Source organism: Staurois parvus, unplaced genomic scaffold (assembly GCF_062004578.1).
Source record: "Staurois parvus isolate SC_StPar_1 unplaced genomic scaffold, SC_StPar_1.0 ptg000017l, whole genome shotgun sequence".
Taxonomy (NCBI): Eukaryota; Metazoa; Chordata; class Amphibia; order Anura; family Ranidae; genus Staurois; species Staurois parvus.
In genome coordinates, this window is record NW_028317813.1 from 4,419,464 (window position 1) to 4,434,150 (window position 14,687).

The window sequence follows — 14,687 nt, forward strand, 5'->3', positions numbered from 1 at the left end:
CAAAAGCCTTGATGTTCATGTTTCCACGGTAAGACAGACTGTCTACAAATAGAGAAAGTTTAGCACTGTTGCTACTCTCCCTAGGCATGGTCGTCCTGTAAAAATGACTGCAAGAGCACAGCGCAGAATGCTGCATGAGGTAAAGAAGAATCCCAGAGTGTCAGCTAAAGACCTACAGAAATCTCTGGCACATGCTAACATTTTTGTTGACACATCTACAATAAGGAAAACCTTAAACAAGAATGGAATACATGGGAGGACACCACGGAGGAAGCCATTGCTGTCCAAAAAGAATATTGCAGCACGTTTGAAGTTTGCAAAAGAGCACCTGGATGTTCCACAGCACTAATGGCAAAATATACTGTGGACAGATGAAACCAAGATTGAGTTGTTTGGGAAGAACACACAACACTATGTGTGGAGAAAAAAAGGCACAGCACACCAGCATCAAAACCTCATCCCCACTGTAAAACATGGCGGAGGGAGCATCATGGCTTGGGGCTGCTTTGCTGCCTCAGGGACTGGACGGATTGTTGTCATTGATGGGAAAATGAATTCCAGAGTTTATCAAGACATTTTGCAGGAAAACGTACAACCATCTGTCCGCCAACTGAAGCTCCGCAGAGGATGGATGATGCAACAGGACAATGACCCAAAGCATACAAGTAAGTCAACAAACAATGGCTGCAACAGCACAGAATACGCCTTCTGGAGTGGCTCAGTCAGAGTCCTGACCTCAACCTGATTGAAATGCTGTGGCATGACCTTAAGAGAGCGATTCACACCAGACATCCCAAGAATATTGCTACACTGAAACAGTTTTGTGAAGAGGAGTGGTCCAAAATTACTCCAGATCGTTGTGCAGGTCTGATCTGCAACTACCGGAAATGTTTGGTTGAGGTTATTGCTGCCAAAGGAGGGTCAACCAGTTATTAAGTCCAAAGGTTCACATACTTTTTCCTCACTGCACTGTAAATGTTTACATGTTATGTGCAATTAAACCATGGCAACATCTAATGTTTGTGTAGTATTATGTTCAGCAGACTGTGTTCTTCTATTGTTTTGACTTAGATGACGTTCAGAGCACATTTTATGCCCAATTCATGCAAAACTCCACGTAATCCCAAGGGGTTCACATACTTTTTCTTGCAACTGTAACTATTATATGTTTATACTAACTTGGAGCAAGATTTTTGCAAATGTTAGCATTAAAAAATACTTTTGTGCTTATGGCTTTAAAATCTGTTCATCTATGTGACAGTTCAGTGATTGCTGATGTGTTGTTGTTTCAGTGAAAGCTGGGAGGCCTGTGCGGAACGGGAGACCCTGGAGGAAGCAGGCCTTCACCTTACCAATGTCCGTTTTGCTTCAGTAGTCAATGGAATTAGTATTGAACATAATTATCATTATATCACAATTCTAATGAAAGGGGAAGTAGACATGAATTATCCATCAGAACCAACAAATAGAGAGCCTGAAAAAAATGAAGGTAAGTTATATCTCCTGAGAAACAAGAAAACAGCAAACTGTTATTCACTGTATAACCAGGGGGGTTGACAGTGAAATTGACCCAGTACAAATGTTTTTTGAATGTCTTACTCCATGTTAAACTAAGATGATAATTCAGGCCCAAATAGATGAGAATACAAAACCTAGTAAGATACCTAATCCACCTCACTATATCACAGCGACACAAGAGCAGGCTTGGCAGTGTGAAGCTGAGAATGCAAATCCTACATCAGCATTGATTTAATCCTCTGTACTTCTCAATAAATAAACGTAATGTATAATAAATACACAGAAATATATATACTGTATATGTGTGTGTGTGTGTATATGTGTATATATATATAGGCTTATTTACCACAAAGCAAACCGGGTTTTTGCCTTTGGCGGCACATTTCGGGGGGGCAGCCCCCCCCGGAAAGAGGGACACACATGGCAGGTGACAGAGGATGGGGGCCAGGTGAGGCACTACCTGAGCTCTTCCATGGAATCCGAGAGAGGCTGTGGGCCGCTGGAGGGTGTAGGTATAAGGATGACTCTTGTTCCCACACAAGGATAACACTGGGCTTTCCTGATCATGTCTTCAGGCATGGCTGGCTACTTTCATTCCAGAGGTGAGTGCTTGAGGAACATCTCTCTTGCTTCTCTCTCTTCATTTTTAGATTGTGTTTGAGGGTGGGCAAATATCATGCTGGATATCCATCTACTGCTATGGACGGGGTAATGTGTTAGAAATGTAAGGATGCCTCATCGTTTGATGAAAATGATCAACCTACAGAGGACTGAATTCTAAGACACCCCGAAAATCAAAGAGAAAAAATGATGCAGCAGGCTAGTCCATTTTGCTGAAATTTCATTGCAGCAACTCAAAATGGTACTCAGTAGTTTGTATGGCCCCCACGTGCTTGTATGCATGCCTGACAATATCGGGGCATGCTCCTAATGAGACGAGGGATGATGTCCTGGGGTATTTCCTCTCAGATCTGGACCAGATTATCACTGAGCTCCTGGACAGTTTGAGGTGCTACGAAACATGATATCCCAGAGGTGTTCTATTGGATTTAGGTCAGGCGAGTGTGGGGGCCATTCAATGGTATCAATTCCTTCATCCTCCAGGAACTGCCTATATACTCTCGCTACATGAGGCCGGGCATTGTCATGCAGCAGGAGGAACCCAGGACCCACTGCACCAGCGTAGGGTCTGACAATGGATCCAAGGATTTCATCCCGATACCTAATGGCAGTCAGGTTGCCATTTTCTAGCCTGTAGAGGTCTGTGTGTCCTTCCATGGATATGCCTCCCCAGACCATCACTGACCCGCCACCAAAACGGCCATGCTGAACGATGTTCCAGGCAGCATAACATTCTCCATGGCTTCTCCAGACCCTTTCCCGTCTATCACATGTGCTCAGGGTGAACCTGCTCTCATCTGTGAAAAGCACAGGGTGCCTGTGGCGGACCTGCCAATTCTGGTGTTCAATGGCAAATGCCAATCGAGCTCTATGGTGCCAGGCAGTGAGCACGGGGCTCACTAGAGGACGTCGGGCTCTTAGGTCACCCTTATGAAGTCTGTTTATGATTGTTTGGTCAGAGACATTCATACCAGTGGCCTGCTGGAGGTAATTTTGTAGGGCTCTGGCAGTGCTCATCCTGTTCCTCCTTGCACAAAGGAGCAGATACCGGTCCTGTTAATGGATTAAGGACCTTCTATGGCCCTGTCCAGCTCTCCTAGAGTAACTTCCTGTCTCCTGGAATCTCTTAACACTGTGCTGGAAGACATAGCAAACCTTCTGGCAATGGCATGTATTGATGGAGGATTTGGACTGCCTGTGCAACCTCTGTAGGGTCCAGGTATTTCCTCATGCTACCAGTAGTGACACTGACCCTAGCCAAATGCAAAACTAGTGAAAAGCAGTCAGAAAAGATGAGTAGTGAAAGAAATGTCAGTGGCCTTCACCTGTAAAACCATTCCTGTTTTGGGGGTCGTCTCATTTTTGCCCATCTATTGCACCTGTTGTTAATTTCACCAAAGCAGCTGAAACTGATTATCAACCCCCTCTGCTACTTAGCTGACCAGATCAATATTCCAGGGGTTTAATTGACTTGATGCTATACTCTGATTAAAAACTTCCTTTAATTTTTTTGAAGTGTGTGTGTGTACACACAGTCATTTAATAATGGTCCAGCTTGACCTGACATAAGTATCCATATCATATACCTGGATGGCTGCTGGGGATGCTACACTTTGTTTAATCAGAGAATGCCTTGCATTTATTGAAAAAAATACAAAAGCATTCAATGAATCGCATTGGTGCAGAGTGAGCAAAACCCTGTGGTCAGAAAGAAAGCTACTCAAGCAGGACCCAGACGATTGTGGCTACTTCAGTCATTTTCAGTACCCCAGCAGCAATCCAGATATAAATTATGTATTTTTACATGCCAAGCTGGAGCAATGTAAGTTGGCAATACATTTTTTAAATCGTTTGATGCTGCATCTGCCCCCACCGGCTCTAAGGGTGAGAACTCAGTGATAACATGACTGCTGATTGTTCTCACAGCTGCTCTGAGCAGAGAGCAGCGACTGTAAGTCACCACTGTCTGCTCTAGACACCCCTCCCTATTAAAAAACTGACCACACTAGGCATGAGAGCACAACATGGTCATTTCTCTAGCTGTGCCGGGAACTTGGTGTGCTCTTCTCTCCAATGATCAGTCTTGTCTTGACACCCCCCCCCCCCCTTTCACACAGCCATTCAATGGGAATTTCAGTGTACCCCTCGCTCCTTATGCAGCTGAGAACAGAGGGAATGTGATCTCTTTTTAAAAAAAAAAAAAAGGGAAAAAACTGTTTGTTTTTTTTCATATCTACAGTGAGGAACAGAAGTATTTGAACACCCTGTGATTTTGCAAGTTCTCCCACTTAGAAATCGTGGAGGGATCTGAAATTCACATTGTAGGTGCATTCCCACTCTGAGAGACAGAATTTCAAAAAAAATTCAGGAAATCACATTGTATGATTTTTAAAGAATTTATTTGTCTGGCACTGCTGAACATAAGTATTTGAACACCTAAGAAAGAGCAAGAATTCTGGCTCTCAAAGACCTGTTACTGTGCCTTTAAAAAGTCCACCTCTACTCCACTCATTAATCTAACTTAGTAGCACCTGTCTGAGCTCTTTAAAGACACCTGTCCACCCCACAGTCAGTCAGACGCCAACTACTACCATGGGCAAGACTAAAGACCTGTCAAAAGACACCAGAGACAAAATTGTGGACCTCCACAAGGCTGGAAAGGGCTACGGGGCAATTGCCAAGCAGCTTGGTGAAAATAGATTAACTGTTGGAGCAATTGTTAGAAAATGGAAGAGGCTAAAGACGACCTGTCAGTCTCCCTCGGACTGGGGCTCCATGCAAGATCTCACCTCGTGGGGTATCACTGATGATAAGAAAGGTGAGGAATCAGCCCAGAACTACAAGGGAGGAGCTGGTCAATGACATGAAGAGAGCTGGGACCACAGTTTCAAAGGTCACTGTCGGTAGAACACTACGCCGTCATGGTTTCAAATCATGCATTGCACGGAAGGTTCCCCTGCTCAAGTCATCACATGTCCAGGCCCATCTGAAGTTTGCCAATGACCATCTGGATGATCCAGACGAGGCATGGGAGAAAGTCATGTGGTCAGATGAGGCCAAAGTAGAACTTTTTGGTCTAAACTTCACTCGTCGTGTTTGGAGGAAAAAGGATGAGTTGCATCCCAAGAACACCATCCCTACTGTGAAGCATGGGGGTGGTAACATCATGCTTTGGGGGTGCTTTTCTGAGAAGGGGACAGAACGACTGCACTGTATTAAGGAGAGGATGAATGGGGCCATTTATTGTGAGATTTTGAGCAACAACCTCCTTCCCTCAGTCAGAGCATTGAAGATGGGTCGTGGCTGGGCCTTCCAACATGACAACGATCCGAAGCACACAGCCAGGAGAACCAAGGAGTGGCTCCGTAAGAAGCATATCAAGGTTCTGGAGTGGCCTAGCCAGTCTCCAGACCTAAATCCAATAGAACATCTTTGGAGGGAGCTGAAACTCCGTGTTGCTCAGCAACAGCCCCGAAACCTGAAAGATCTAGAGGAGATCTGTGTGGAGGAGTGGGCCAAAATCCCTGTGGCAGTGTGTGCAAACCTGGTCAAGAACTACAGGAACTAAAGGCTTCTGTACCAAATATTAACAATGATTTTCTCAGGTGTTCAAATACGTATGCTCAGCAGTGCAAGACAAATACATTCTTTAAAAATCCTACAATGTGATTTCCTGATTTTGTTTTTGAAATTCTGTCTCTCAGAGTGGGAATGCACCTACAATGTGAATTTCAGACCCCTCCATGATTTCTAAGTGGGAGAACTTGCAAAATCGCAGGGTGTTCAAATACTTCTGTTCCTCACTGTATACAGAAATGTTTTGCCTTTCATTTCTATCTGAAACTGAATGGGGGTTTTTTTTTTGACAAGGTGAGGATTTACATTTACTTTAATCAGAGAGAGCTCTGTGAACTACTGCAAGCTCGATACCAGGGACTGCATTTCAAGAATGAGCCACAAAATGCAGGCTATGGGATTGAGCAATACTGCAGTGTATAACGGAGAGTGGATAGCAATATGCACTGTAAAGTGGTTTGTGGTATCCTACTCACAAAGGAGAAGTATCCACAGTCCTGGGTATAGAAGCAAAGAACCTAATATTGGTGCTCAGGCTGTGCTGAGAATGCTCTTGAACACAGCACAGCAAGTCAATGACTAAGCTCCTGACGAAGCTATGAGGGGCGTGGTGTAACGCGTAGAAGCGACGTGGTGACACACTTCCGGTCCAGCGCCATCTTGGCACACCAGAGTGCTCTTTTTTTATCTACATTAAATAAAAACCACCAGAGTGCATTTTTTTTATCTACATTAAACCTGATATACAGTTTGCACTATGGAGGATCTATGCGTTTCTGTTGTATGATCCCAACACATCACGCATTTACAAGGGTATATACAGTTGCAAGAAAAAGTATGTGAACCCCTTTGGATTACGTGGAGTTTTTCATGAATTGGGCATAAAATGTGCTCTGAACGTCATCTAAGTCACAACAATAGAAGAACACAGTCTGCTGAACATAATACTACACAAACATTAGATGTTGCCATGGATTAATTGCACATAACATGTAAACATTCACAGTGCAGGGAGGAAAAAGTAAGTGAACCTTTGGACTTAATAACTGGTTGACCCTCCTTTGGCAGCAATAACCTCAACCAAACATTTCCTGTAGTTGCAGATCAGACCTGCAAAACGATCTGGAGTAATTTTGGACCACTCCTCTTCACAAAACTGTTTCAGTGTAGCAATATTCTTGGGATGTCTGGTGTGAATCGCTCTCTTAAGGTCATGCCACAGCATTTCAATCGGGTTGAGGTCAGGACTCTGACTGGGCCACTCCAGAAGGCGTATTCTGTGCTGTTGCAGCCATTGTTTTGTTGAATTACTTGTATGCTTTGGGTCATTGTCCTGTTGCATCACCCATCCTCTGCGGAGCTTCAGTTGGCGGACAGATGGTCGTACGTTTTCCTGCAAAATGTCTTGATAAACTCTGGAATTAATTTTCCCATCAATGACAACAATCCGTCCAGTCCCTGAGGCAGCAAAGCAGCCCCAAGCCATGATGCTCCCTCCGCCATGTTTTACAGTGGGGATGAGGTTTTGATGTTGGTGAGCTGTGCCTTTTTTTCTCCACACATAGTGTTGTGTGTTCTTCCCAAACAACTCAATCTTGGTTTCATCTGTCCACAGTATATTTTGCCAGTAGTGCTGTGGAACATCCAGGTGCTCTTTTGCAAACTTCAAACGTGCGGCAATATTCTTTTTGGACAGCAATGGCTTCCTCTGTGGTGTCCTCCCATGTACTCCATTCTTGTTTAATGTTTTCCTTATTGTAGATGTGTCAACAAAAATGTTAGTATGTGCCAGAGATTTCTGTAGGTCTTTAGCTGACACTCTGGGATTCTTCTTTACCTCATGCAGCATTCTGCGCTGTGCTCTTGCAGTCATTTTTACAGGACGACCATGCCTAGGGAGAGTAGCAACAGTGCTAAACTTTCTCCATTTGTAGACAGTCTGTCTTAACGTGGACACATGAACATCAAGGCTTTTGGAGATACTTTTGTAACCCTTTCCAGCTTCATGCAAGTCAACAATTCTTGATCGTAGGTCTTCTGAGAGCTCTTTTCTGCGAGGCATGGTTCACATCAGACAGTGCTTCTTGAAACCAGTAAACCCAAAACAGGTGTGTTTTTTAAGGGCAGGACAGCTGTCAGCAACACATCCAATATCATCACACTGATTGGAGTCAAGGTTGGCTCACTCCTGGCTCCAATTAGCTCTGGGAGAAGTCATTAAGCTAGGGCCTCACATACTTTTTCCTCCCTGCACTGTGAATGTTTACATGTTATGTGCAATTAAACCATGGCAACATCTAATGTTTGTGTAGTATTATGTTCAGCAGACTGTTCTTCTATTGTTGTGACTTAGATGACGTTCAGAGCACATTTTATGCCCAATTCATGCAAAACTCCATGTAATCCCAAGTGGTTCACATACTTTTTCTTGCAACTATACAGTGCCATCTATGAAAAAAACAACTGAAGGTGGATTAAAGGCTACTGAGGCTTGTGGAGCTATCTGTATCCTGGAAAGGAACGTGTAGGATCCTGGGTGATCCATAAGGCGTTGTGGCCCCTGCGGGTCTCAGGGGGAAGGTGAGCGGGCATGCCTGCTATTTAGGATTATCTCTTACCACCTGCACCAACACAGAAGCATGTTTTGAAGAATTGTGTGTGCTATTGTTATATGTGGAATCACCGGTTGCTGTGGACATTTGCATTAATATCATCTATATATGGTGACCTATATCCCTGTATAGGGAATCACTGTGTGCCACTTGGATTTTGTATTATCACTTGTTATTTGATATTGCACTAATCACCTACAAATGTTACCTGAATAGATCTGGGTATTATTTTGTATCACTGTTATATCTTGTACAAAAGGAAATAGTTCATTTATAGCGCTACATCACTATTATACCAATTTATCTATTTGTCCGTCTTAAGGGGAGGATTGGATGTTAGCAGCTGTTTCTATCTTTAATAGTCATAGCAGCGCAGGAGGATTTGCCAAAATATTTTAAGTCAATGACTAGCCACATCCTGAACAGGTTATTGTGGAATGACAATTTTGCCACCAAAGGCAAAAGTTTGCTCTGAGCTGTTCGGCTCAAACCACATTTCTCATATGTTTTGGTTGAGGGATGCTTGATAAGGGTCTGAATTTCCACCTCCCCTCCTCTGAATCCCCCTTTTAACCTCCCTGGCGGTATTCCCGAGTGTAGCTCGGGGTAAAATGTCAGTACCAAAAGCGGTAACCCCGAGCTACACTCGGGCTCACCATGCAGCGCTGCATAGGGAGTCCCTGCAGAGCTTACCTTGTCCTTCGCTCCCGCGATGTGTCCCCTGCAGCATCCCCGGCCATCTCCTCTGGCCGATGCCGGCATCCAGCTTCTGTGTTCTGGTCCCTGTGACGTCGGGACATACAGGCGCGGGCGGGAAATTTGAAAATTTAAAAAAAATGTCATTTTTCCAAAACGAATTTTACATAGAAAAACATTGCTGTTTCAAACCATTTCACATACATTTTGTCCCGAGTGCTTTGTCCTGTTCCCTGCCTGCATTTTTACTGTTCTTTCTGCCTGGAAACTTAGAAAAGTCCATGGCGTCCAAAAAGCATCCCTTTAGGTCAAAAGCGGGTTTAGATCAGCTAGATAACAGCGATAGTAAATCAGAACCACTTGCAGAATTGAGTGATGATTCGTGGAGAAATTCGTCATCAGACACTGAAAACAATTTTGCGACTTTGCTCAGTGATGTGCGAACTTGGCGCTATATTTCAAATTTCAATATTTTTGGTTTGATTATATTATTGAAATAAATGTATTATTATTATATTATTATTTTTTATGATTATTTATTAAATTATAATTTATGATTTTGTGTTTCAAATTTTATCATACTCGGGATGTTTAATAGACTCTTGTTCGGACAGATTTCAGTGAGTTATTCCTAAATATTACAGCCTACAATAAAAAAAACTACATATTTCCATGCAAAATAATGGTACCGCTTTCAGCACCAAAAATCTGAAATAATCATACCGCTAGGGAGGTTAAAGCCTACTGAAAAAATCATATGTGGATCCTGCCTCTTGGCCTTTGTTCTCATTCAGCCAAAATCAACTTAAAGACATCCTGTATTGATGCATGACTTCAATTGTTTTTTGTTTTTTTTTTATATTGTAGGCTGGAATTGGGTTAAGTGGGAAGAGTTTCCTCCAAATGACCAGCTGTTCTGGGCTTTGTGCTGTTTAAGACAGCAAGGCTATAATCCCTTCACAGAAGATTTTAATCATCTATACCCAGCCCAGAGATGACCCTGGACGACAAGAGATTTTACAGCAGAAAATATGTTTACTGTGCATTTTCTTTAGGGTGCTTTGATATGGCAAGATACAGTATTTACCTTCTGTGTTTTCAACGTAACTTCCAGATATAGTCACTTGTAGCTTAACTAGCTGAGGGTTATATTTCTTTTTTCTAACTCAATGCTTTGTGTGTTTTAAATTACAAACTGTGGAAACGGTTCCAGCACTGACTCCACCAATGACATTTTACACAGTAGACAGTAATGTTTGTCATGCACACAGTTTAGAGGTTTTGTTGCACTTTATAAATCTGTAATAGAAGGCTTAGGGATATATTTGTAACACTTTAGTTGGGCGAATGACACAAGCATTCATCCAGGCTGCACACATTGTTCCTGTTTTTGTATCTTTTACTATGACATCCTAGGTGTGTCAGCTCAAGCTAGTGGCCAAAATGCAGCATTGCAGCAGTTTTTCTGAAGTATCTCAATCCAATATACCGCATTTTGGCCATTAAATGAGGCTGATGATCATAGGAAGCCATACTATTAGAGAAACTAGATGGAAAAGTTCTGCAGTCTGGACCAATGATTGTGACATTCATCCAATTAATGTTTTATTAAAGTGGAGCTTTAGTCAGAAAATTATGTCCTGCTGGATCTCTTCAAGCTGACCCTTTTGCAGGTGTGGCTTTGTATAACATTAAAAATAAGTGCCTATGCTGTTTAAAATCCAGTTGTCTCACCCTGCTGTGCACATGCTCAGTTCTCTTTTTCAACACTGTGCCAAAAATCAGATCTGCTGACAGCCTTAAGATTTACTGCTTCTCAGGGGCTCTGGGGTTCAGCAAAATGGGAGCCCATGGCAACTAGAAACAGGAACAATGCTGGAGGCAGCGCACACTAATTTTGGTAGCATAATTATGAACTACTTCCTGCCTGCCAACAGTACATTTACTGCGTGTGCAATGCACAGGCAGGCTGAATCATGTAAATGTACTGTATGTCATCCTGCCTATTCCAGGTTAGGGGTGTGTATACGCACACCCCCTGCTAACCCACCCTGTCACTGGCTGTAGCAGGATTTTGTCAGTAGTTTCTGGACAATAATTTATGGCTGAGACCTGCTGATCAGCTGTATCCAATCACAGCACAGAGTCCTTTGTTTACAAACACACAGGGCTCTGTACACAAATCAGTGATCTGGCTGTTTCTTCTTCAAGCTTAGAGATAACATATATAAACGTTTGTGCACCATAGGGGAACCTAAAACTCAGCATGCCAGAACTACAAATGATTCCCACCATCAAACCTAAAATAATTTGTCCACAACAAGTGTTGCACTCCACCCCTCTACAATGTTATGAGGTGTGGTTAGGTTGATGGTGGAGAGCTACACCTGTTTTGGACATTTGAGCTTAAGGGATGTGACAAAACTGCTTGTTAATTTGGTTATCGTGTTAACCTGAATTTCACACACATTATGGTGCTTTAAACACTTGCCTACCAGGCACTTATACCGCCGTCCTGCACAGGCCAATGTTCAGCGCTGTCGCACTCTGAATGACAATTGCACGGTCATGCAACACTGTACCCATATGAAAGTTTTTATAATATTTTTCACATAAATAGAGCTTTTTTGGTGGCATTTAATCACCACTGGGTGTTTTATTTTTTGCACTAAAAAAAAAAGCTAAAAATGTAAAAAAAAAAGTTTTTCTTTGTTTCTATTATAAAATTTAGCAAACAGGTAATTTTTCTCCTTCACTGATGTGCGTTGATGAGGCAGCACTGATAGGCACTGCTAGGTGGCACTGAAATGCAACAATGATGGGCACTGATAGGTGACAATGTTGGGCACTTCTGGGCAGCACTGGTGGGTGGCACTGATCATCAATGCCCTGCTGATCTGTGCCAATCCGTCCTCTGACAATTGCCGGTTATCTGCTGTGTCATTGGCCATAGCTGATCATGTGGTAAAAGACTGCTGTGATTGGCCTTTTACCACATCCCATGATTAGCAGTGTCTGGGAGATCGCCAGGTGCACACCCCGGCAGCACGTGGGAGGGTGCGTTCTGGGAGGACGTTATATGATGCCCTCCCAGGACTGGACAACTGCGCTGTAGCCGTCATTCAGCTTTACCGGGGTTGGCAAGTGGTTATAAACCTCAGACATGAAATATGAGCAAAACATATCCCTCTATAATGTGTACTTGTCTCAATCCAAAGCACTAAGTGTCATTTATATCTGCTGCTTCTTTCCTCTGCTATCTGCATGAGTCACGTCTGACAGGTTTTCCTGACACCAAGCGAAAAATAGTGGCAGGGGAGGGACCTTCAGCAGATTGACAGCCTCAGCTGCTTCTGTGAGCTGTGTGGAGGCAGGAGGATGTCTCTTCCCTCCAATCGGCTCGCCTCACTGAGCTCTGCAGAGTGTAGTTTCAGCTCTCCACCCCATTTTTTCTGAATTCCCAGACAAGATTTATAAATGCAGCACATTGAACAGATGTAAAGAAGAGACACTGCAGATAAACAGGTACAAGTTATGTACAGTATAGAATGGGTTATTGTGAGTGCAGTGACATAAACATAAGCAGCTAGCATATATAGGTAAAACCTCAAAAAACCTTAAAATGACAAACTAAAATAAATATGCAGCGCTAAAAACATCAGACAACTAAAATATTATTAATCATATATTAGCACATATTATAAGTGAGCGCTATTGGTGGCGCAATATGGGTGAAGTGATGACGGCGTTTGAAAATGACGCATGAAAGTGCTATAAAACAATTCTTGAAGTGACAATGCACCAGGCACGGAACGCGTCAGAGGAGCCTACCGGAACGACGCCTAGCCTCATCAGCCCACGAGGAAAGCCAGCGGCCATTTCTTCACGAGTCATTTTATACTTGGACTGTCTTTATATTAAATATAATAAACATACTACACTGTTAGTGCTTTCTTGTCCACTGGCTTGATTATTATGAGCCCCATAAGGTGGAGCCATCCCGGATTTTGGAGCCATTGTTTGGAGCTGAGCGTCCACTTCTGATCTTGATGACCCCATACCGTTTAGACCAGACCTAGATGTCGCCATGATGATATACATATAATGCGAATATTATATGTACTTCTGGTAAGTGCATAATTTTATTGGATCTTGACACCAGTGGCTACCAGCACAGATTACCACGTATCATAGACTGTCATATTCTGTTATACTTACCACCATTGTCACTTCAAGAATTGTTTTATAGCACGTTCATGCGTCATTTTCAGACGACATCATCACGTCACCCAATTTGCACCACCAATAGCGCTCACTTATATGTGCTACTATATGATTAATATTTTAGTTGTCTGATGTTTTTAGCACTGCATTTTTATTTTAGGTACAAGTTATGTAGGGGGATTTGAGGTTTTCTCAACGCTTAAGTGAACAAGCTGAATTTAGAAGCTGATTGGTTATTATGAACAGATGCACCAGATTTTGCACTTTCCAGTTTTAGTAAATCAACCCCCAAGTGTCATTTTTCCCTGCTGCTTCGTTCCTCTGCTTTCAGAATAAATCTCTTGACAAGTTTTTCTGACACCAAAGGAAAAAAGGTGTCAGGAAGGGATCTCCAGCCAGCAAAAAGTCTGTAATTGAAAGCCTCAGCTCTGTTCCTGAGAGCTGTGTTGAAGGGGGTATGTGCCTTCCCTCCAATCGCTGAGAACTTCAGAGTGTAATTTTACCTTGCTGCCCCATTTTCTGAAAGCTCATACAAGCTTTATAAATGCTGGACTTTGCATTGCTGTAGAGAAGACTGTGAATAAGCTCTAACCTGGGACCAGTTACTTCACTGAGTATATGTAAGGGTTTACAACCCCCTTCATAAACAGTGCCTAATACCACCGCAAGGGAAGCAAACACTTCAAAAATGCTATAGGCACATTGCAGTGGAATTGAAGGCATGTGGCAGGCTGTGGCAAAGCCCAGAGGATGCAACATGCCCTAATATTCTAGACACAAATTAAGCAATGCTAATTCACCGTATATATGGTCACATGCACTTGCCATTGTTTTAGTGCATTAGTAGGTGCTACGACCCTGTTAAAAACACAGCTAAGCACTTGTTTTCCAGCATTTCTAAGTTCATGTGAAAGAGACTGAAAGCCCATGTTTTTGTGAACTTTAAATAATTCAGCTGGGCCAAATGAACCATTTCCTTCACCAACACAAGTAGTAGCTGACAGCACTGTATGTAGGCTCAGCTACATACAGTATACAGCTCTAGCTTCTGGCAGCTCTTGGAACAAAACCAAGTTGGGCTGAGCGCTGCTCAACCATTCACAGGAACTTTTGCATTTTCTGAATGAATACAGTTTCCACTGAATGGCTTTTCCAAACTATTTAAAGCCCTCTAAACCGTGGAGCTAGGCTTTACGAGTAGTAAATATGTCAGACCGGTTTAATTTTTTTTTTTTAAAGACGGCCTACACCTTTAATTAAATGATTCAGCATATGAACATGTTATCAGTCTGATTGCTTGGTTTTTCTTGTTCCGACTGAAATCTAAAGCTGACTCAGTGCCTGCCCTATGTAATACAAATCCAGTCCCTACAGATAATGGCAAATTTCAAGCATGAATTTTTGTGCATGGAGAGGATTTACTTCTGCAAAGAAATGCAT

The 14,687-nt window shown here is 42.8% G+C and overlaps 1 protein-coding gene across 5 annotated transcripts in view; it reads left to right on the forward strand.

The window, feature by feature from the left end:
• Positions 1–10,747, forward strand: part of NUDT15 (nudix hydrolase 15) — a 65,625-nt gene extending 54,878 nt beyond the window's left edge. For 4 of the 5 annotated variants that reach the window (XM_089679069.1, XM_089679051.1, XM_089679045.1 and 1 more), the window contains exons 3-4: positions 1,293–1,489; positions 9,891–10,747. In XM_089679069.1, coding sequence (XP_089535195.1) covers positions 1,293–1,489; positions 9,891–10,021 — 328 coding nt within the window. In that variant the 3' untranslated portion in view covers positions 10,022–10,747. Of the gene's footprint in view, positions 1–1,292; positions 1,490–8,157; positions 8,296–9,890 lie in introns of all 5 variants that reach the window. The other variant, XR_016312990.1, reaches the window with a different exon arrangement.
• The last annotated feature ends 3,940 nt before the right edge of the window (positions 10,748–14,687 follow it).